At 34.9% G+C, this 22,834-nt stretch overlaps 1 protein-coding gene and 1 long non-coding RNA gene across 2 annotated transcripts; both read right to left on the bottom strand.

The window, feature by feature from the left end:
• Nucleotides 1-12,756: 12,756 nt before the first annotated feature.
• On the bottom strand, nucleotides 12,757-14,082 carry LOC140049102 (tripartite motif-containing protein 2-like). The gene has a single exon (XM_072093928.1). It carries the CDS (start codon nucleotides 14,080-14,082, stop codon nucleotides 12,757-12,759), a length of 1,326 nt encoding a protein of 441 aa, XP_071950029.1.
• Nucleotides 14,083-19,914: 5,832 nt separating this feature from the next.
• On the bottom strand, nucleotides 19,915-22,343 carry LOC140049396 (uncharacterized). The gene is made up of 3 exons (XR_011845245.1): nucleotides 22,198-22,343; nucleotides 21,512-21,587; nucleotides 19,915-20,163 (listed from the first exon to the last, which is right to left on the bottom strand). It is a non-coding gene; the product is annotated as an uncharacterized lncRNA (long non-coding RNA).
• Between the last annotated feature and the right edge of the window lie 491 nt (nucleotides 22,344-22,834).

The following is a 22,834-nucleotide window of genomic DNA, read 5'->3' as shown; positions in this document are numbered from 1 at the left end:
AAATTGAATGACATTGGGGAAGCTACTTAATGAAACAAAAGATACACGGCGCTTCGACACAATGTTCCGACAGGAAATACAACAATGACAATTGGCTGAAACAAATTTAGTAAATGCTGAATGTATTCCATTGACTGTATATAACTCTCGAATATTTTGTCATCTTTACCTCATTCCACAACACTACAGCCTGACAGACTTAGCATATTCATCCAAAAACCAACAACTAGTTACTATGGGTTCCGTGATTAAAATCATTGATTTTACTATGGACTCTGATGTCGAAGAAGAAGTTATAGATATAAGCAATGATTCAGAATCTGAAGACGAAGAAATACTAGCTATGACTGGTGCCTATTTTAAAGCAGAGGAGGAGGAAGAGATGGAGGATATGACGTGTTTACCTGCGATTCATCCCCCACCTCCAATGAACGTTGATTTAAATAATGTATATATTATGTTTACTGAAGAAGACGATCATTATAGATCGAGAATAATTTCTGAAGAGGAGAGGATTGTATATGGTGACACGTCATCGGTAGGTGACTACCACCTATTTCTGGCAAGAAAAGCCGATGTTGAAATGAGGTAGAAGATGAGGTGTTTACGGAGGAGTACCTGAACCCTGTGCTGGAGGCGGAAATTAAGAAAGAAACTACCGAACTTAAGTACAAAGAAATAATGAGAACAATTGAGAAGGTTTTCATAGAAGAATTTATATTCATTCTGAATGACATGGTTGAACGTTATAACTTTCACGGCTCAAGATATGAGCAACTCCTAACATTTTTTCGACCAATTCTGGCATTGAAACTTGTGGACAATAGCGCTACCCATTTTGAATGGGCGCTAAACTACGTTTATTTACGTTGTATGAATGTTGATGCGTTCGATAAAGCCATAAAGTTGATTACAAATGATTCAGAACTGTTTAATAAGATTCTTAACCAGTTTTAATTTATATAAATTTAAATATTATCATAACATTTTTAATTAGGCCTAATGTTATATATTTTTATAATTCTTATTTCTTTTCGGTAAATTTATTATTATTATGGTTGTAAAATATATTGAAATAGAATGTGTGTTAAAATAAAGGTTGTGTGTTTTTTTTTAAGGCAACAACGAAAATAAATTTGATCTTTGCGTGTTATTTAAGTATTTGATTTATTTTTTTAATTTTAATTTGGTTGAATGAGGGTAATGAGTATGGATGAGTACATAAGAAAAGTATATTACGATCTTAAGCATCCTGATAGTTTTGGTGGTGTGGACCGACTTTATCAAAATGTAAAAGACGATTTAAATATTACCAAGAGACAAGTTCAAGACTGACTGTGCAAGCAAGATACATATACATTACACAACAAATCCATTCAACGTAAATTCAAATGAAACTGGGTACTTGTAAATGCTATTAATGAACAATGGGAACTGGATTTGGAAAAATAACGTGTATACATTTTGATTCAGACAAACTGTTTGCAAAATCAAAGGTTTGACTTAAAATTTCCAAAATCAAAGGAAGTCAATTTTTGAAATAGTTGGTAGCATGGTACGGGTACTAATCCTAACAAAATAACCCGTAAACCAAAATCTCGCCTAATATTTATTTTATATTATAAATTTGTAAAAGTAGTTACCCTATTTTAATTCATGGTAAATTTATTTTTCGAATTAATTTAATTTGTTTTCTTTTCTGTTGAATTTTTATTATTATTATGTTTGTAAAGTGTATTGCAATAGATTTGTTTAATGAAATAAATTAATTATGTTTTGACTTAATTTATGTCAGCGTAAATTTGTAAAAGTAGTTTTCCTATTTTAATTCATGATAAATTTATTTCTTTTCTGTTAAAGTTTTATTATTATTATTATGTTTTGTAAAGTGTATTACAATAGAATGTGTATTTCAATAAATTTTGTTTTTAACATCAACAACGAAAATGAAATTTTTTCTTTTCGTGTTGTTTAATTCGTGTGTGATGTTTTTCTAATTTATTTATACAAAAAAAAAATTGACTTTAAATTTCAAAAAGTCAAAGGAAGTCAATTTTGAATTAGTTAGTAGCATGGTACAAGGAATCGACACGGAAAAAATAACAACAATTAATTTAATTTAATTCTTCTTTTCTGTTGAATTATTATTATTAGTATTATGTTTGTGAAGTGTATTGCAATAGATTTGTTTAATGAAATAAGTTAATTATGTTTTGACTTAATTTATGTCAGTGTAAATTTTGTAAAAGTAGTTTTCCTATTTTAATTCATGGTAAATTTATTTCTTGACTTAATTTAATTAGTTTTCTTTTCTGTTGAAATATTATTATTATGTTTTGTAAAGTGTAGTGCAATAGAATGTGTATTGAAATAAATTTTGTTTTTAACAGCAACAATAAAAAAGAAATTTGATCTTTGCGTGTTATTTAACTCCTGTATGATGTTTTTCTAATTTATTTCTACAAAAAGAAAACAAGTTTTTGAATTTGTTAAATGTAATTGCAAACACGCATAATAAATGATTGTGATTAAAAATATTCTGTTTACTTCTTTTATTTTAAACAGTAGGTCTATAATGTAAAGTTATATTTTGTATATAATAAGTAATATTACAAAAATAAACATACACAATGTATAATGCATAGATTTATTACATTTAAATACAATATTTTTTATTTCAAAATGAATTTCATATTCTACGTGTTTTTCAATTTTAAATCTTTTAAGAAAGACACAATACGTACTGCTAAAAAAAAAAACACGCACACAAAAGAGAACAAATTTGAGACGCACGATATGTAACGACGCTTTCAATAAGAAGGCATATTATAAATGTATTTTACAAAATTTATAAAGTAAAGGTAATATTGAGAAATATACATTTTAGATAAATTATTACACATCTAAAATTAATTAGAGAGATCAATACAATATGGTGATTATATTAATTTGTTTTGATGATGACTAGAAGAAACATCTGAAGACATTCAACAAAAAGCAAGCGTTAACACCATATTAGTAACTAAGAATGCTACTACTCTGAAAAAAGCATCTCCCTTCCTACACAGAAACAAATTCTGAACGAAAAAAAAAATAAATAAAAAAATTAATTAGTAAACGAAACACGCGCATTATTTTTTTTTTTTTTTTTTTTTTTTTTAATACATTGAAATACAAAAAAAAAAGCAGACAGAGAAAAAATAGAAAAATTATACAAAATCAATTCTCCTAAATAAACACCTTCTTATATAATAAATATAGTTGTGCACATCAAGTCAGGATATAGAGTGATACAAATCTATGTTAAAGAAGATTATCCCAGACACTCCACTCTTCCCATTCTTCGGCTCTATTATTATCCGCAATGTTGATTAATTAGGTGAAATGTCAGCTTTCAATACTACCTCTATCCTGGTGTAACTGTATGTTGAAATAATTGGTTTCTTCATATCATCAGTAATTATATTCTGCTTTAAATGTTCATCCATTTGTTTGGAAACATCAGAACTTGACTTTAGTGCCATAGCATGGTTTGGGCTATGTATCAAGGTACGCGCAATTCCCTGCATACTGGAGAATTTAGCAATAGCTAATTCAACATCACTTACATGGACGTTAAGTAACTTCAGATTGCGTTGGTAAGTTGATTCGAGATCTTGTAACTGTTCCGTTTTATACTGATCAATCAATCGGTGTGCTTTATCTGCTTCTTCTGTAATTGTCACTTGACGTTTCTTGTAAGTAGACATTTCCAATGCCTCCTTCTTTTTCAGTTCATTGACAATTGATTGAAGGCTACCTAATCGTTCATCTGCTGTTTTAATTAAGCTTTGTGAACGTGTTGAGAATGATTCAAACGCAGTTTTTATTTCGACTATGTTATGACCATCAGATTTAGAATGTTTAATTTGTGTACATCCAACGCATACCGGAATCTTACACGAGTCGCAGTAGAAAAGAAATGGCATATTATGTTCAGAGCAAAACACAGGTTTAGAAGCCAAGCGTTCCAAAGGATCAAGAGTAGCATATTCTTCCAACGTAACAATGCAATGATGTTGTGAGATCTTCATTTTTGTGTGGTCACTTCTGTGACTTGTACAATACAACTTGTACTGATTTCTAATCAGTAGGTTAATTTGTATAGCGCCATCGTGCGGGTCCTTTTGGACAGATAGGAGAACGTGATAATTAATTGTTTGTTTAGAGGACATAATAATCAACAAAGTTGTTATGTTGAATTTGAGCTACGATACCGGAACCGGTAATGCTTTGTTATAGATGTTTTTAGCTTTAGTTATGATACAGTTAATATTCGTGACTCCTTCTTGCTTAGGCAGATTGGCATTATTTAGATGGCAAGGTCGTTTAGACTCGCCGCCTAGAGCATGGAGGGTTGGAGTGGCATGGCCGGAGCAGGTTGTCATGGGTGTCGCTGTTCTGTGGAGCCCACTTTTATGCCCTCAGTTGTTTGTTTACATTGTTTATTTAAATTGTTATTTACTGATTATTATCATTACGTTTACTGATAGCAGAATGATTGTAGAAGTTATGACGTGAACTTTAAGATTACTTTATAGTTATTTAGTCTATTTAAGACATGCAGATTTGCATCATGTATCATACAGTTAGCTGCACGTCACATGGTGTGTGTTGTGCACACCTGTGCGGTTGTTCCGCTTGACGAAACATAGATTACGTCATATACAGTATGGTTGAGATACGTCATTGTTCTCTTCCTAAGATTTAATGTTGTATTTACCTCAGTTTGAGGTTGTATTTGCTGATTGCTATTACTTGTTTGTTTTCAGTAATTTACGGCTAGAGGCTAGGAGGCTAGAGATTAGAGGTTAGAGATAAATGAAGAAATAAAGGCTGTAATACAGCATAAATGAGCCAGTAAATTCGTCGGTAGCGTTTCATTCTTAAGTACGTGTACTTACACAACTCATCACAGTCTAGACAGACGAAACGTGCTACTATACTACAAAGACTACAGGTTGGAGCTGTCTTCTGTTCCAATGTCATAACATAGTCCAACAAGCCACTGATGAATATATTATTCTTCAGGTTTTGAAGCCCTCCTACTGGAATCTGGCAAACTTCACGACATATTGGACAGCTTAGTACACCACCACTTTTCTTCACCCATTTCTTAAGACATTTAAGACAGAATGAATGAACACATGCTAGAATTTTCGGTCTTTTAAAGCGGTTCATACATAAAGAACTGCTGCAGCTTCAATTCCATCAATTACATCTTTAGATGCCATGATGGATAACCACTAAAAGAAATAATGGGTGCAATTATTATTTTTGTTTGGTAGCAATAATATCCTCATAGATGATAATACTAATAATATCATCATAGATTCCTGGACATAGAGACCTAGCATCATTATACTTTTACTGTACAATGTTAATACATTAGGCATACAAATTTAATAGTACTTAAAATTATTTTTATGTAGGACCAACAACTTCTTTTCCTTTTTTTATAGAAAATTTAAGAATTCAAATTCCTAAAAATTGGCTCTCCAGATATTTTAGAGAGTAGCCTATGGTAACCTGGTAGGCATACTGTACTGGTTTTTGAAATGTTGATTTAAACATTTTGTTGTGATCTGTTGTAATAATTGTAGGCCTGGTAATTCTAATAATAGCACCCCACCCAGTTTGGAAATTCCCACTCTGTGTACTGTGTAATCTTTCCGGTGTCAGATGAAATCGGACGCGCTTGAAATCGGTCGCGATAACATCAACATCCGGTATTTTGTATGGAACGCCACTAGATACGCTTTTTATCACATTAGTGTTTTATTTTGGTCGCGCTGATTTTTATGGGGCGCACTAGATACATTTTTAATGAAAACGCTCGTTATGTTAATTTTGAATATAGAATTTCTAATAATACTATTGACTTTTTTTTTTACCCCAATCGTTATTATTTTTTAAGTACAGTAAATATAAATATTTATCTCATTATTTATAAATAATTTGTGTTTTCATTTTATCTTACTTACTTATCTTTCAATGATTTTTTTTTGTTTTATTGAATATTGTGCAAGTTTTTGAAAATATTGGCATGCCACTGTTTAAAGTTTTGAAAATGTTAAAATAATTTAATAGTTAAACAAGTAGTATGCGTATTTTTTAATCACAGTTAATTACGAAACTCGTTCTATACCTGCAAGTGGATACCAGCTCAATGAGGTTTATGCAATAAAGGAAGATGATGGATGATGATTTTTGCATTCGATATCTGCCACTCTGACGTGAGAATGGTTTTAGGATAATATTAAAATATATACGGTACTGTAGATAATATGCCGTTATAAATCAATCTACCGGGCCTACAGTAGGACTATGATGTACAATGATAGATGTGAGAATGGGTGGATGATGTGAGACACTTACTTAATTATTTACATTAAATGATTATTATAAATAAAGAAATAAAAGATATTCAAATTAAAAACTGTAGTATAGGCTACGTATATACGTAAATTATATACATCTTTTCACAAAAACACGTGCAGGAGGCCTATAGACGTTTCAAACGTATGGTTATTAGTAATAGACGTCATCTTTACCTGGCCATGGACAACGATCGTACGTGTTTTGTCCATGATTTGACACACTAAAAAGTGCGTGTTTTTTTTAAAACGGGAATCCCCGTCAGCAAAATAACGTACTGTTAGAGGAAATAGCTGCACGATCACAGAAGGCACATCTCCGATATGGCTTATTCGGGGGTTTATTTCAGTAACTCACCTTTTAACCATCCGAATGATCATTTAACTAAAAACTATATTTTATTCATTAGAAATAAAAATATACACGTAATTTGCCTCAACAATAATCATTATATACTTAATATTATCCTACATAACGGACATAAATACAATAGAAATAAAAAATAAGGTGATCGAATAGTTGTTAACGACATGGATATGATATATCTGCCACAGTATTTTAAATAAATTGTTCTCTTTTTATTGTTTGCATAATAAAAGACACAGACGTTTATTCTCTATAGGCCTATAATATATTAAAGTGGAGCTACACTCAGACTTTCTCAGCTTATATTATGTTTAAGTATGTTTAATTGAAAGTGATTACATAAAAAAAACCAGGAAAAATACGGAAATATTTTCCAAAAACTCATTTCTAAAAAATCGGTCAGAAAATAGTGTTTTTTAACAAATAACAGTTTTTCAGTAACTTAGGGGTTATTAGTTTACAATACGTCGCGAAACGCGTTACACTTAGCGACTGACGCGTTTTAGTCGCTGGTCAACGCATTGTGGAAATTTCTTCCCTTTGGTAAATTATGTGTCGAAAAATGGGGAATAAATTTTATACACACAATTAATACGATTTGTTTAGGCCTAAGTAATATTTCCGATAAGAATGTCAGTATAATTTACATGTAACCTCATGATTTTCACTGTACAACAACAGCATTAGCCATTATAATCTTATCAGATTGCTTTTAACTTTAAGCTAGGGCTAGGCCTAGCTAAGCTGTCTGCTCAGCCTAGCTAGCCTTGAATTTTTGTCTAGAGGCCTATGTATTCATAGGCATGGTCGTTTCGCCCCATTTATCGTTCCTGGGTTTTCTCGCATATTAAGAATTGTGAAACACAAAATCCTATACAGAACAAGAGTAGTAAAGAATAGTAAAGCGATGTGCAAGCTTAGACCTGACTGAAAAGCAACTATCCAGGCACCCTATCATGGCCCATGGGTAGGCCAAGGTCGGGTGACAGCAAAACAAACTTCACTGCTGTCAGCCTAGCCTAGCTAGAGGCCAAGCCACTAAGCAGCATCGGTACATACCTACACTCTAGTAGTAGGCCTAGGCCTACCTTTATTGAATATATAGCCACATCTTTCTCAAATCTCGTTAAATTTGACATTTTAGTAATAGTCTCATAATCACATTATTACACTGTGAAACATAATAGGGTCACATTCAGAATGTTTTAATATACTTTTCGCCGGTCAAAAATAACATCGCGACAAAATAACAGATCGCCAGCTGCAGTAGTGTGATTGTGAAAAATGTCACGTGATCGGACTCCCTAGCAAAATAAAAAACCCAATTGGACCCGAACGGGGGAAAGTGTCTATTTACGCAAAATTGCGCAATGTATACGTGATAAAAATACCAGAAATAGAAAGATCTGGAAAAATTACATAAATATACATTTTACATTTTTTTTTTGGTGAAGAAATGAATTTTTTAGGATTATTCAAATATACCCCCCTTTTGCATGTAAAAGAATAGGAAATTACAAGGTATCCCCCCAAAACGCAAAAAGGCGTGATTTTCAAGAAAATCGTACTCATTGAAAAAAAATTCAAAAAAATATGAAGTATAAGGGATGATATTTTTAAATAATAGTTGAAATGTATGAAAAATAGTAATTTTCTGGGTGGAGCTCCACAGTACATAAATAGAGGTAAATTATTATATCCCTAATATAATATTATGCCTAATATAATATTTTAAACGTGTTTAGAAATGGCCATTTTGAAAAGACACAGTCCTTCTCCGAGAGCTCTGAAAAAAATATATATAATTAATTTTAATGATTGATAATAAATATTTATTAACCAAATAAAAAATATTAACATAAATAATCTAGTTCCTAAAAAATACCAATTAAATCTATGTAAATGAAGAAAATGTATATCCCGCTAGCATGCATCCCGCTCCATACAAAATAGCGCGACCGATTTCAAACGCGACCGATATAATCAAAAGTATAGCTATAGCGGCGCGCCATACAAAATACCGGAAATTGATTTTATCGCCATCGATTTCAAACGCGACCGGTTTCAGACGCGACCGATTTCATGGCTTGTCTGATCACAATATCGGCCTGGATAAGTAGGCCTATGGCCCTTAAAAATATATGGATCTGTAAATATAATTATTGACATTTTGCCTATACATAATATCGACACTGACATTGTAACTACTTTGCCAAAAACCGTGAATAGCAAATATTAAGTCTACATAGGCCTACCTGTATTTATCACAGTTTACGTCTCACTCTTTGTGGGTTATCTCATCGATTCTATGTCACCAAAAATAAAACATAAATAGCGCCACCAGTTATTGCATCAAATAAAAATGATTTGGATGAACAAAAGCAATTCAATTCAATTCCATTTATTATTATCATTTGCATAAAATACACAGAAAATTGTGAAACTGGCAGCACAATACAATACAAACAAGTACAAAAACATGACACATCATTCTCTCACATTCAGTGCTCTAATTTATTTTCCTGCATCAAGCCACTTTCCTGTTTCAATATAAACAAAATAATATTAATATTATATTACTGCATATTGTTCTAATGTCTGAAAATTACTGATATCATACTTCAAAACTACTTTTACCACCAAAAAACAGGAGAAATTTAAAACTATGAATCCAGCTAAATTGTTTAATTCTCTGATAGTCATTTTAGCTTGAGCCATAATATTGGAGAAGAATTATTGGAGCATCATGAAACAAGTGAATCAGAAAAAGTACAGAGTTTTGAGTTATGATGTTGCCGAATATTGCGAATTTCATGGATGGAGAGAGGAGAACAAAGTACGTGCTGTTTAAGATCGGAAGCTGGGCTTTTTTAAATTCGTTAAAAAACAAAAATTACAATATTTTGGACATATCGACATCGAGGACTAGAACAAGAGATTTTAATAGAAACTGTGTAAAAGATCACGAGGAATTAGGCAAAAGACAAGATGGATGGACGGAGTGTAACAGCAAGGAGTGACTGTTGTACAGCTGTACTGGAATCAGTTATAGGACAGGATCGATAGAGGAAGGAAGGAATCTCATCGTTTGCTTGGCACAAAAAAAGAGAAATTAAAACCTGTGAATCTAGGCTAAAATGATCGTTGCAGATATTTTAGAACAAGTCATAATAATTAATCCAAGTAATAAGCTTGAACTTTGTTGTAAACTAATAACCGTACATATAATATTATAATGATTCATTTTTGCGCTTAAATTTCATATTTATTTTAACACGGATCTGTTGGTGGACCATATGAAATGCACTCACATATTACACACTTGCTATTAAAAGAAATATTTATAATGCTCTAAGTTCATACAAAAAGAAATACAATGTAAGATTTTAGTTTAATGTGAAAATAAAACTGTTGCTTTTTGCCTACATAGCAGTTTCTATCATAGTGATAACGCCTTATTCTTTGTGCGTCTCGATTGTGTGTCACACAGACCAAGGCAACAATAGGCCTAAATTAAAATGTTTGTAACATAAATAGTGCCACCAACTAAAAAATACTGATTATAATTCCTCGAAACTATTTACCAAAAAATTAACAAAAGATAAACAAACGATTTAGGTAAAAATGTTTATTTAGCTGACAGTCATTTTAGAATAGCCATGTTAAAACATAATTAAGAACATGTTGTACTAATAACAGTACGTAAAATATAAAATAAAATGCCGGAATTATGTACCTAAAAAGTAATCATTTGAACACCGATCTGTTCACAGACCTATGAAATCACTCAGATGATCTACTGTATTAATAAAGGCAGGCCTATCCTTATGAAATCGGCTCTAAATTCATACAAAAACATTACAATGTGGTTCACATTTTACAACAATAATATTGTACAATTAATGTATTCTATATCTCACAGTTAATCACTATACTATTCTAATATTAAAAGTAATTGTTGAAAAAAATGTAAAATTGACTATGATTTTATAATGGAAGGTAAAATAGTGACTATGGTATATATGTTATTTTGCTTGCAATCAAACTAAGACGTTTTACTTGAACTTTAAAGGGGGATTCTGGGTTTAAAATTGCTTTTAAATATCGTTTATTTATTAAATAAAAAACATTATAACAATATAGACATGTCAGAATGAAGAAGTAATAACGAGAAATTAAAAAAATTAAATTTCATATACATTTTAGGGTAAATTCATGGAAAGTCTGTTTTTCAGCAGCTTAGGGAAGCTCATTAATATTCATGAGATATTCACAAAATCACGTCATCAGTGGATTCCAAACTCGCGACGTCAAGCTTGTACGTTATGTTCTCTCTCCTCTGTCAAACGATGACCACCCGATCATTGTGAAATACATTTTTTTGTAGATTTGCTAAGCTAGGCCTAAAGTGTAATAATAACAGTAGTAGCATATATTTATTTGACATTTAATGAAATACAAAATTTAGTACAGATTACGGAGTCATAAATTATACTATTTTTATACCTCGAATTAATAGTACAGATCGTATATCGGCTTCACGTACTAGTAGGCTAGGCCTAGCCTAAATCATTTTATTCATGCCGGGGTGAGAGCCATTTCTGACTAGGGATTCCATGCCACGATGGCTACGTTAAAACATTGCATTGGGGCCATCATTCATGGGCCTAGCTAGCCTATTACTAAACGATTGGCCCATAAATAACAAAACTCAGTGGATTCCAAACCCATCCTATCAAAACCAAACTCCTAAACAATCTAGGCCTAAACCTAAAACGTTCTACAAAAATCGGCTGTAAATATTGAGGCAAAACAAGGTCCGATCGCCGTCCGCACGTCTAATAAGTAGGCCTAGTTAGTTTACTCTCCAAAAAAGCGGATACTGCATCAAGCAAGTAGACCGGTAGTAGGAAGGAGACCTAGCTAGCCTAGCCTAGCCGATCCGGCCCAGTTAAAAATTGAGCTAGCTAGTGTAGTAGACCCTATGCGAATTGATACTACCAGGCCATTTACTATAGGCTACACTTGTTAAAATTAGCAATACTGTACTTATGTTTACAAATATTCCAACTCTTTCATTCGAGCTATATTATCTATACCATTCCGGTAGGTTGAGTCGACCTTCAATCAAATACTGTACATCGTTCATGTTGTGATATAGACGGGGTATACTCGACCCGACCAGTTTGGTATTGTATACTGTATCTGCTTATCACGTGACGATGCCAGGTATGGGCAGAGAGAGAGCGCGTGTATCGTCGTCTCGCTCTCCTCGCTCAGCAGGTGGTGCAGGATTGTATACGTTACGCTTCATTGATTTTGAAGGCTTTCCCTAAGTCAGTGCGAAAATCGGCAAACGTAAAGTGCAAACTTATCTAATTTTTCACTGTTTTGATGGATTTTCATAGAAAATTGATTTTATAAATGGGAAGACCGACTAAAATTACATAAGATAAGTATAATTTTACAAAAGTAATTGATATGGTTAATGATAACGAGTCGTCGGAAGATTGACCATTTCACGAATTTCGTATTCTGTAACCACAGTGTGATTTTGCCGTAGCTGCACTTGTAATCTGGCCTCATTTCACAGCCTTCGTTCTGCTTCACTGGGCGCTTATATAAATTGAAACTTTTACCGTTCAAGAGACAAACAAATATATTTTACATTTTTTACTATTCAATTTAAACCCGGAACCCCACTTTAATATCATAATGAAGTAAATATCAATGTCGACTGAAATAATTCCTACAATGATTTAAACAATAAATTGACTGGTAAATATGTAATTCAAAAATCTTTTGAAACTGAACTATATATATAAAACTGAATATATAACAATAATACACAATTTATTATAGTACAGTATAAACTTAACTAGCGGTGGTAAATTTTTTTCTGAGAAACAAATATGTTTACCGAACCTACTATGATTTAAGGTGAAGTTAATTTAATAAACACATAATTCTTATTTAAAGAAGTATGAGGTCCGATGGGTTTATAGACCAGGAACCCCTTGAATCAATCTTAAAAGTTTTGAATAATACATCAGATCCATTAATAATTAGACAGATCAAAGTACAACTTGACAACCAAATGCTATCTTCAATGATGTAACGGCCATTGTGTTCATCAGTGATACGTAATGACACACAGTCGGGTCTATTATCCTTAGTTGATTTATGGTCTACTCTCCAGCATTTGACTTTTAAATCTTTTATATAGACAGCTGCTCCTTTGGAATCCCTCGTTATAAACGTTATTCCAAAATCATCAATTAATGTTGATTTTGAAATATCAGTTGCAGATTTCACTAATACTTCTAATCTGGAGTTATTGTACTTTGAAACATTTGGTTTCTGCATATCATCAGTAATTACATTTTGCTTTAAATGTTCGTCCATTCGTTTGGAAACATCGGAACTTGACCTTAGTGCCATAGCATGGTTTGGGCTATGTATCAAGGTATGTGCAATTCCCTGCATACTGGAGAATTTAGCAATAGCTAATTCAACATCACTTACATGGGCGTTAAGTAATTTAAGGTTGCGTTGGTAAGTTGATTCGAGTTCTTGTAACTGTTCCGTTTTATACTGATCAATCAATCGGTGTGCTTTATCTGCTTCTTCTGTAATTGTCGCTTGACGCTTCTTGTAAGTAGACATTTCCAATGCCTCCTTCTTTTTCAGTTCATTAGCAATTGATTGAAGGCTACCTAATCTTTCATCTGCTGTTTTAATGAAGCTTTGTGAACGTGTTGAGAATGATTCAAACGCAGTTTTTATTTCGACTATGTTATGACCATCAGATTTAGAATGTTCAATTTGTGTACATCCAACGCATACAGGAATCTCACACGAGTCACAGTAGAAAAGAAATGGCATATTATGTTCAGAGCATAACACAGGTTTAGAAGCCAGACGCTCCAAAGGATCAAGAGTAGCATATTCTTCCAACGTAACAATGCAATGATGTTGTGACATCTTCATTTTTGTGTGGTCACTTCTGTGACTTGTACAATACAACTCATCACAGTCTTGACAGACGAAACGTGCTACTGTACTACAAAGACTACAGGTTGGAGCTGTCTTCTGCTCCAATGTCATAACGTAGTCCAACAAGCCACTGATGAACATGTTGTTCTTCAGGTTTTTAAGCCCTCCTTCTGGAATCTGGCAAACATCACGACATGTTGGGCAGCTTAGTTCTCCATTGCTTTTCTTCACCCATTTTTCAAGACATCTAAGACAGAATGAATGAACACATGTTAGAATCTTAGGTCTTTTGAAGCGGTTCATACATAAAAGGACACTCTAGTGCTGCGGCTTCAATTCCTTTAATCACTTCTTTAGATGCCATGACAGATGAACACTCTTGAATAATCTTTAAAAGCAATAAAGGGCGCAATATTAGTATTTACTCTTGCGGTAGTAATAACATACGTAAACATGCACGTAGCATTGAACGATTGTAAAATAATAATATATACAATAGACAAACTACTTTGTCAGAACCATGAGGTGCTGCAAGTGTTTTTGCCTACAATAGCAATATTAATATTGTTTAGACTTACATACCAGTTTCTTTTCACGGTTATCGTTCTATTCTTTGTTCGTCATCTCATCGATCGATCGACCACAAAACCCAGGCAACAATAATAATCAATCAATATCCAATTGCTCTATTAGCCACCAGTTATTGTATCAACTGAAAACTATGAGGAGGAAAGAATAATAAAATTGTCCTGTTCCTGAGTGTAAGCATCAAGACTCTTTTTTGGTTCAACAAATGTTAGTTATGAAAAATTGTAATTCCTCGAAATTACCACAAAAATACAGAAATTAAAACCTGTGAATCTAGGCTAAAATGTTCGTTGCAGATAATTTAGAACAAGTCATAATAATTAATCCAATTTGTTTAGGTAAGTCATAAGCATGAACTTTGTTGTAAACTAATAACCGGACATATAATTGTAATAAATTACCATTCCTAAACAGATACAGTAACTTAGTATCTACAAGAACATTCTAGAATAAGATGTTTTGATTTAAGAAACCATGTATAATTAATAAGAACAATCAAGAACATTCCAGAAGTGCTATTAATAGTGTAGCAGACCTACCACATAGCTTTTAAACAATTCAACATTTACTTTTAATTTGATTATTTATACATCCTCTATATATCTCTTTATTTAACCTCACATTGACAGGTTACCTTCCTGTTACCTTCACTTTTCTAGCTAATGGATTTTAAGAATGTTAATGACTCTAACAGAAAACCACATTAATTCTCTTAATCCTAATTGGTCAGATGAGATGGGCCAAGCCCAATATTACCATGCACTGACCACATTATTAACACACTCTTTTCTCAACCAGCATCTTAGCTACACCGTTTACTGCATTGTCTTATCAAATATTGTATATTGTATATTTTATCTATTTATTGAGAATCCTCACTTGATTCACTTGGAATAAATTGCATAGTTTACTGTATACATTTAGTAGTTGTTTTGTTTTACCGTTGCGCCGACAATTACTAAAGTGGTGACCCTCGACTTTCTTATACCGAATTTAACTTAAAATGGAAGGACAACAGCAACAACGACAGCTACCGCAATCTCCAGCACAACCCCAGCACCAGGAACAACCTGTGGTGCCCGCTCCTGACGCAGCAATCGTCAACAGGCCAATTTCTTCGGTAGCGTTGAAACTGCCTCCATACTGGCCCAATGATCCGATATTGTGGTTCACCCAAGTGGAAGCACAGTTCACAACGCGTGGGATTACAGTAGATGCTACAAAATACGCTTACTTAGTCGGATCATTGCAACCTGAAATTGCGCAGGAAGTTCGGGATCTACTTCTCAACCCGCCTACTGATAACAGGTATGTGAACTTGAAAGATACCTTAATACGTCGGACAACTGACTCCGACCAACAGCGCCTCCGCCAACTCCTGACGGCCGAGGAGTTGGGGGATAGGAAACCGTCGCAATTATACCGACGGATGTTACAACTCTTAGGCGACAGGCCACTTGAATCTTCAATTATGAAACAACTATTCTTAAGTCGCCTCCCAACTAATGTACAGCTTATCCTAGCTTCAACCAAGGATGAGTTGGACCTTGGAAGCTTGACATCATTGGCTGACAAAATTATTGAAGTATCTGTAACTGCAACTGCGCCAACAAATGTATCGGCAGTACACACGGACAATACACCCTCTTTGTCTGCGACCCTTGAAAACCTGCAAAAACAGATTCAACAACTGTCGACGCAAGTTAATTCCTTGCAATCTGACCGACGGCACAACAGATATCAAAGTCGCAGCACAAGTCGACACCGAAATCGATCGAGTGGTAGGCATTCATCTCCTGCTCAACCTATTAACAGTACCAATCGCTCAGCTCAACATTCAAACAACACTCCTCAACTCTGTTGGTACCATGAAAAATTTGGAGTAAATGCTCGAAAATGCAATCCGCCGTGTTCGGAAAACTCCAACGCCGACAACTAAATGCGACGAATGTTGCTGGCCGTCAAATCGTAAGTCGCCTTTTCTTTATTGTTAATCAATTATCCAAACAACGTTTCCTCATAGACACTGGGGCAGAAGTTAGCGTTGTTCCACCTACTCGCCATGAGCGTCTACATAGGCGACAAGAGTCTACTTTGACTGCCGCAAATAATACATCTATCAACACTTATGGACATCGCTCTGTAACCTTAGACTTAGGTTTGAGACGAACATCTCAATGGTTATTTGTTGTCGCAGACGTCACACACCCCATCATAGGGGCTGATTTTTTAAGACATTTTGGACTGTTAGTCGATATGAATAATCGACGACTCATTGACACTACCACCAACCTGAGTATTCAAGGTGTCGCCTCCAAAACTTCGCCTCTCGGTCTTATATTTACCACCCTTGAGGCTAAGTCCAATTGGGACTACATTCTTACAAAATTCCCAAACATTACACGCCCTTGTTATCAGGAAGCGTCGCTAAAACACGATGTGACACATCATATTCAGACCCATGGCCCACCAATTTCGTCACATCCTCGACGGCTCGCACATGACCGCTGCAAAACAGCCAGACATGAATTTGAACACATGATGCAGCTTGGAATTATACGCCCCTCTAAAAGTAACTGGGCATCACCTTTACATATGGTGCCTAAGAAAACTCCTGGGGATTGGCGTCCCTGTGGGGATTATCGAGCATTGAACAATGCTACTGTTGCAGATCGGTATCCTATCCCGTACATGCACGATTTTACAGCATCTCTGCACGGATCCACTATATTTTCTAAGATTGATCTCGTCCGAGCTTACCATCAGATACCAGTTGAACCTGCTGATGTTCATAAAACAGCAATTACTACACCATTTGGACTTTTTGAATTTGTTAGAATGCCATTTGGCCTCCGCAATGCCGCTCAAACTTTTCAACGTTTTATTGATCAGGTAACGCGTGGATTGGATTTTTGCTACGCTTATATCGACGACCTGCTTGTTGCAAGTTCCAACGCCGAGGAACACGAAACTCATCTTCATCAACTATTCACACGTCTTAATGAGTATGGCGTTGTTCTCAACCCAGCGAAATGCCAATTTGGAGTTTCGTCACTCGAGTTTCTTGGACATCATGTTGATTCGCAAGGTGTCCGACCACTTCAAGTAAAGGTCGAAGCGATACAAAACTTTCCACAACCAACTTCTTTACGCAAACTACGTGAATTCCTTGGACTTATTAACTTTTATAGGCGATTTATACCGCAGTGTGCCCAGATTTTACAACCTGTCACAGCTCTACTTGTTGGGGCAGGTAAGAAACAGGATCTGGTATGGACCGACGCAGCTTTATTGGGATTTAATAATATTAAAGTCGCCCTCGCAAGTGCTACACTTCTCACCCATCCGCAGCAAGATGCACCTTTAAGTATCATGGTTGACGCTTCGGATGTGGCCATAGGGGGTATACTACAACAATGCATTGACAACAATTGGCAACCTATTTCATTTTTCTCACAGAAGTTGAAACCAGCGCAGACGCGATACAGCACATTTGGTCGTGAACTTTTGGCGGCATACCTTTCAGTTAAACATTTTCGTCATTCACTTGAAGGACGCTCATTTCATATTTTTACTGACCATAAGCCACTTGTGTATGCTTTACTCGCCAAACCAAATCGTCACTCGCCACGCGAAATCCGTCATCTCGATTTCATATCTCAATTCACAACGGACATACGCCATGTGAGTGGAAAAGCTAATGCAGCAGCTGATGCATTGTCGCGAATCGAACTTAATACTTTCAGTCACAACACAACTAACATTGTTGATTTTAGTCTTATTGCTGCTGCACAAAAGAATGACGATGAATTGCACAAGCTACTTGAATCACCGTTTTCACTACAATTTCAAAACTTTCCAATTCCAACTTCTGACTCTACAATTCTTTGTGATATTTCCAAAGGCAATCCACGTCCATATATCCCACAAGAATTCAGACGCATAATATTTGACACTCTACATTCGCTATCACATCCTGGTATACGAGCAACACAACGTTTAATTACTGACCGTTTCGTATGGCCAGCAATCAATCGTGATGTACGACGATGGTCTCAAACATGCATTCAATGTCAACGTTCCAAAGTACACCGGCACACCGTTTCGCCACTCTCTACTTTTTCTACACCTGACGCCCGTTTTGACCATGTACATATAGATATTGTTGGACCTCTCCCTCCGTCAAATGGTTTTTCTTATTTACTCACTTTTATCGATCGTTTTACTCGATGGCCCGAAGCCGTACCTATTCCGGATATCACAGCCGATACTGTCGCACACGCATTTGTCAATCGATGGATCGCTTCATTCGGAATACCTTCAACCATTACAACAGATCGAGGAAGACAATTTGAATCTGCATTATTTCATTCACTCGCCAACTTACTAGGAACTAAGCACATTCATACAACTGCATACCATCCTATTGCGAACGGACTTGTAGAACGTTTTCATCGACATTTGAAGGGTTCTCTCAAAGCACATAATGATCACACTAAATGGACAGAACATTTACCTATAGTACTTTTAGGCATTCGTACAGCCCTTAAGGCTGATCTAGGTCATAGTGCAGCTGAACTTGTTTATGGCACTACTTTAAGATTACCTGGACAATTCTTTAATTCAAACTCTGAACATTGTGATTATTCTAATTATATTGATAGATTGCGTGATAATATGAGTAAACTACGTCCCACACCTACCCGCACCAACTCTAACCGTAAATCCTATATCAATCAAGAAATATTTAATTGTACCCATGTTTTTGTGCGAAGGGACTCTGTTCGAAAACCCTTACAACGTCCATATGATGGTCCATTTAAGGTATTAAGTCGAACAGACAAACACTTTGTTCTCGATCTAAATGGTCGACAGGACACAGTCAGTATTGATCGCTTAAAGGTAGCTCATTTGGATACTGATATATTTAAAAGCCAAGAGCAAACCCTCACTCCCAAGCTACAAGCATCACCCCTAGTCAAACCAACCAACCCGTCACCCATTTTGGCAACCCCTCCCCGTACTACTCGTTCTGGTAGACATGTTCATTTCCCTCAACGTTTTGTCTCGTTCTATCATTAATTCTTTCACTGGAAGGGGGCTCCTGTAGCAGACCTACCACATAGCTTTTAAACAATTCAACATTTACTTTTAATTTGATTATTTATACATCCTCTATATATCTCTTTATTTAACCTCACATTGACAGGTTACCTTCCTGTTACCTTCACTTTTCTAGCCCAGGTAAAAATTCCAGTTGAAGACCAGTTGGGAAATTTCCCAGTTGGGAATTTTCCCTGTTGTGAATTGAGACAATTACCAGTTGTGAATTTCCCAGTTGTGAATTTTCCAACTGGTCTGATAATCCCAGTTGTAAATTTTACCAGTTGTAAATTTCTCAACTGGTCTGATAATCCCAGTTGTGAATTTTCCAACTGGTCTGATCAATCCCAGTTGTAAATTTTCCCAGTTGTACATTTTTCCCAGTTGAGAATTTTCCCAACTGGTAAATTTCAGTACAAAAACAAATTACACAAACTACAGAACTTATTGTTTAACTGTTTATTTTATTAACTTTAATATTTACAATTACAGTAGTTACTTTCAATTCTGCAGTACTGTAGTTAATTACCCCACAAAGGTCTTAACGACCTGCATAACCCCTACATCTACACAAATGTCAGCATATCCCTGCCGTTTCCTTTTTACAGGTCCATGAAAATGGAGATTTATTCAGTAATATATTTATGAAGTTATGGCCACCTTCTTTATTTAGTCATGTTGACAAAATTAGTCCTGAAAGAGAAAAACCAAAACAAATTGATTAAATAAACAATATACTGGTAGTACAAGGAATAAATCAAATTCAAATCTCAAGTATCAATTTATATACTGTTTTACTGAAAAAGGAAGATGGAATCATATATTAATCAATTTATTAATTAATGATTATCCAAATTATGTTCTCTACAAGCAATAGAGAGAAATGGCGAACCGCGATGACGTCACTCAAATTTCACCGAGTGGGTATAGATTGTAAACAAACCATTTCGCCACATGTTTTTGTATGGGAAATTCCGATGGGTTGAGTTAAAAAGGAAGGTAGAAAAGAACGTTTAAAACACACATAATAGCAGTATCTTTTTTTTTTTGCAACACCCTTATCAATTTTAATGTTATATGGGCAAATCTTAACATATTTTATTTTAATTTGGATTGAATTAAGACGCGTTTTTGTTATATACTGTATACTGTACCCAGCTCTAGGCCCTAGATAGTTGGCATGTATGCTGTAGTACCTCGAGCCTAGCACGGATTATCGGTTATTATAATAATAATATTGGAAATTCTTTATTGCATACTGTACTACTACTACTTTAGCTAGGGTGCTGCTAGGCGTCTCCTAGCTAGGTAGTAAGACTAAATAGAGCCTCTCTAGTAGATGTAGGACTAGCATTAGTTTCAGCTTGACAACTGCCATTTTGTTATGTGGCTAGTGATGCTTCCTGCAGGGGGGCTACCGCCAGTAATGATGCTTGATAACACCATTCTACTATAATACTATAGGCCAAGTCTAATGTAGACCTACAGATATGAGATATTTTTAGGAATATGATTGTGAATGATGGATGACTTTTATACATATTTCATTGTTTTATTGTGTAAATACACAAATACAACAAGAATTATGAGCGTTACAGCAACAACATTGGTTAGACAACGCCATGATTCACGTGTATAAACATAGGAAATGTGTCGCCCTCAACGGTTTGTTATGATTTTATACCCACTCGGATTTTAGACGTGCGTCGGTTCGCCATTTCTCTCTATTGAAGATGAGTATCATTTCACTTTAGTTTGTCCCTTTTATTCAGATATTAGAACTAAATATATTTTCATTTTATACAAATAACCCCTCTAAATTAAAATATATTTATCTTATGTCTACTACAAATATCTCATTACTAAGCTTGGAAAATATATATATTTTTTTCATTTTAACGTAGAACAGAATTCTTAAACGCACTCTAATGTTATTGATTGAATTGTTAAATTGTATATTATTTGGGCCAAAAGCCATATAAATAACTATTTTTTTGGATCATTCCAAGAAAGAAAGTATACAATACATAAATATATTTACCCTTCAAATTGTACTGCTGTACTTTTTTGGTTGGTTTATAGCCTTGTTTGTTGTATTCAAGTAAACTGTAAATCACCTGCAATTGTGTATGAAAAAAATTGAAGGAAAATTAAGAAATATAGGATATTTAGTTTAAGGAAACGGAGACAGACTAAAACAGCATGGATTAGTTTGCTTTATTATTAGATTAGTAGGCTAGCCTAGGCTTAGGATATGTTAAAATAGCAGCCATGCATGTCATCACGACACTAGCTAGAGTAGTGATAATACAACATGAAGAACAGTAGTACTACTGTAGCTAGTTTGGGCCTACAACTACTAGAGGCCTAGCCTAGTAGGCCAAAATAACAAAAGTGATCATGAATGGATGAATGGAAATAAATCTCGTTTGTGTGGTAATGACATGTAGGCTAATAATAGGTTAATAATATAGTATTGTTGGGCTTTGTTTCTAGCCTACTATAGGCTAGTACTATGTAGAGGCCAATAAGACAATTTGCGGTCGTACACAGCCATGTAATCAATCAGCTAGCAAGGTGGGGCAAGCCAAGGCTGAAGCGCCTAGCTTACTAGCCAGCATGCAGCGAGCGGCGAGGCCTCCATTTTGTTGTCGATCTTTGATCATAGTTTGTAGGCCTATGCCTATAGTAATAAGAGATAATAATAGACATATATGTCAGGCCTACCTTTTATAAAACAGCAACATTTGTGCCTCATCCTTAATTTGATGCGATTAGCCAATAATACCCATTCTAGACCTGGCATCTCTGTGCTGCGTGATCGCCGATTTTGCCGCCGAGCTACACTGGCACAAAAACAAAGGGAGCCGTTTTTGGCTGTTGGCTTGCAGTTTTCTGATTGGTTGTTTACGGTCTGCCGGCCTATACGACGCATGCTCCATTATTTTCAAAAAGTTGTGCAGTATTTCTTATTCTTTACTCGATTTTATTTGATTTAATTTAAATAATTGTTTGTTGCAATAATATAGGATTACAAATAATAATATTAATTGTATTTTGAATGGTAATTACGGACCATGCTTCTATTCCCGTCACCTCAACCTAGAACCCCCCCCCCACCTCTCCCCTGGGTCCTCTCCCGTACTCCCACGACGTACACCCAGCCATCCGCTTTCGCTCTTCTCCGAATTCCCTTGGTTGTTAGGAAAAAAACTAGTTGCAAAACCAATTGAAACAACCTTGCCCGGTTGAAAAACCGATTGGACCAGTTGACTAGTTGAACTCAGTTGAGCTTTGGGAATACCAGTTGGCCAGTTGGAAAAACCAGTTGACCTGTTGAAAAACCAGTTGACCAGTTTGAAAA

This window comes from Antedon mediterranea, chromosome 5, assembly GCF_964355755.1.
Source record: "Antedon mediterranea chromosome 5, ecAntMedi1.1, whole genome shotgun sequence".
Lineage (NCBI taxonomy): Eukaryota > Metazoa > Echinodermata > Crinoidea > Comatulida > Antedonidae > Antedon > Antedon mediterranea.
Note: the sequence above shows the minus strand (reverse complement) of the source record. Positions and strands in the feature narration are given on the sequence as shown.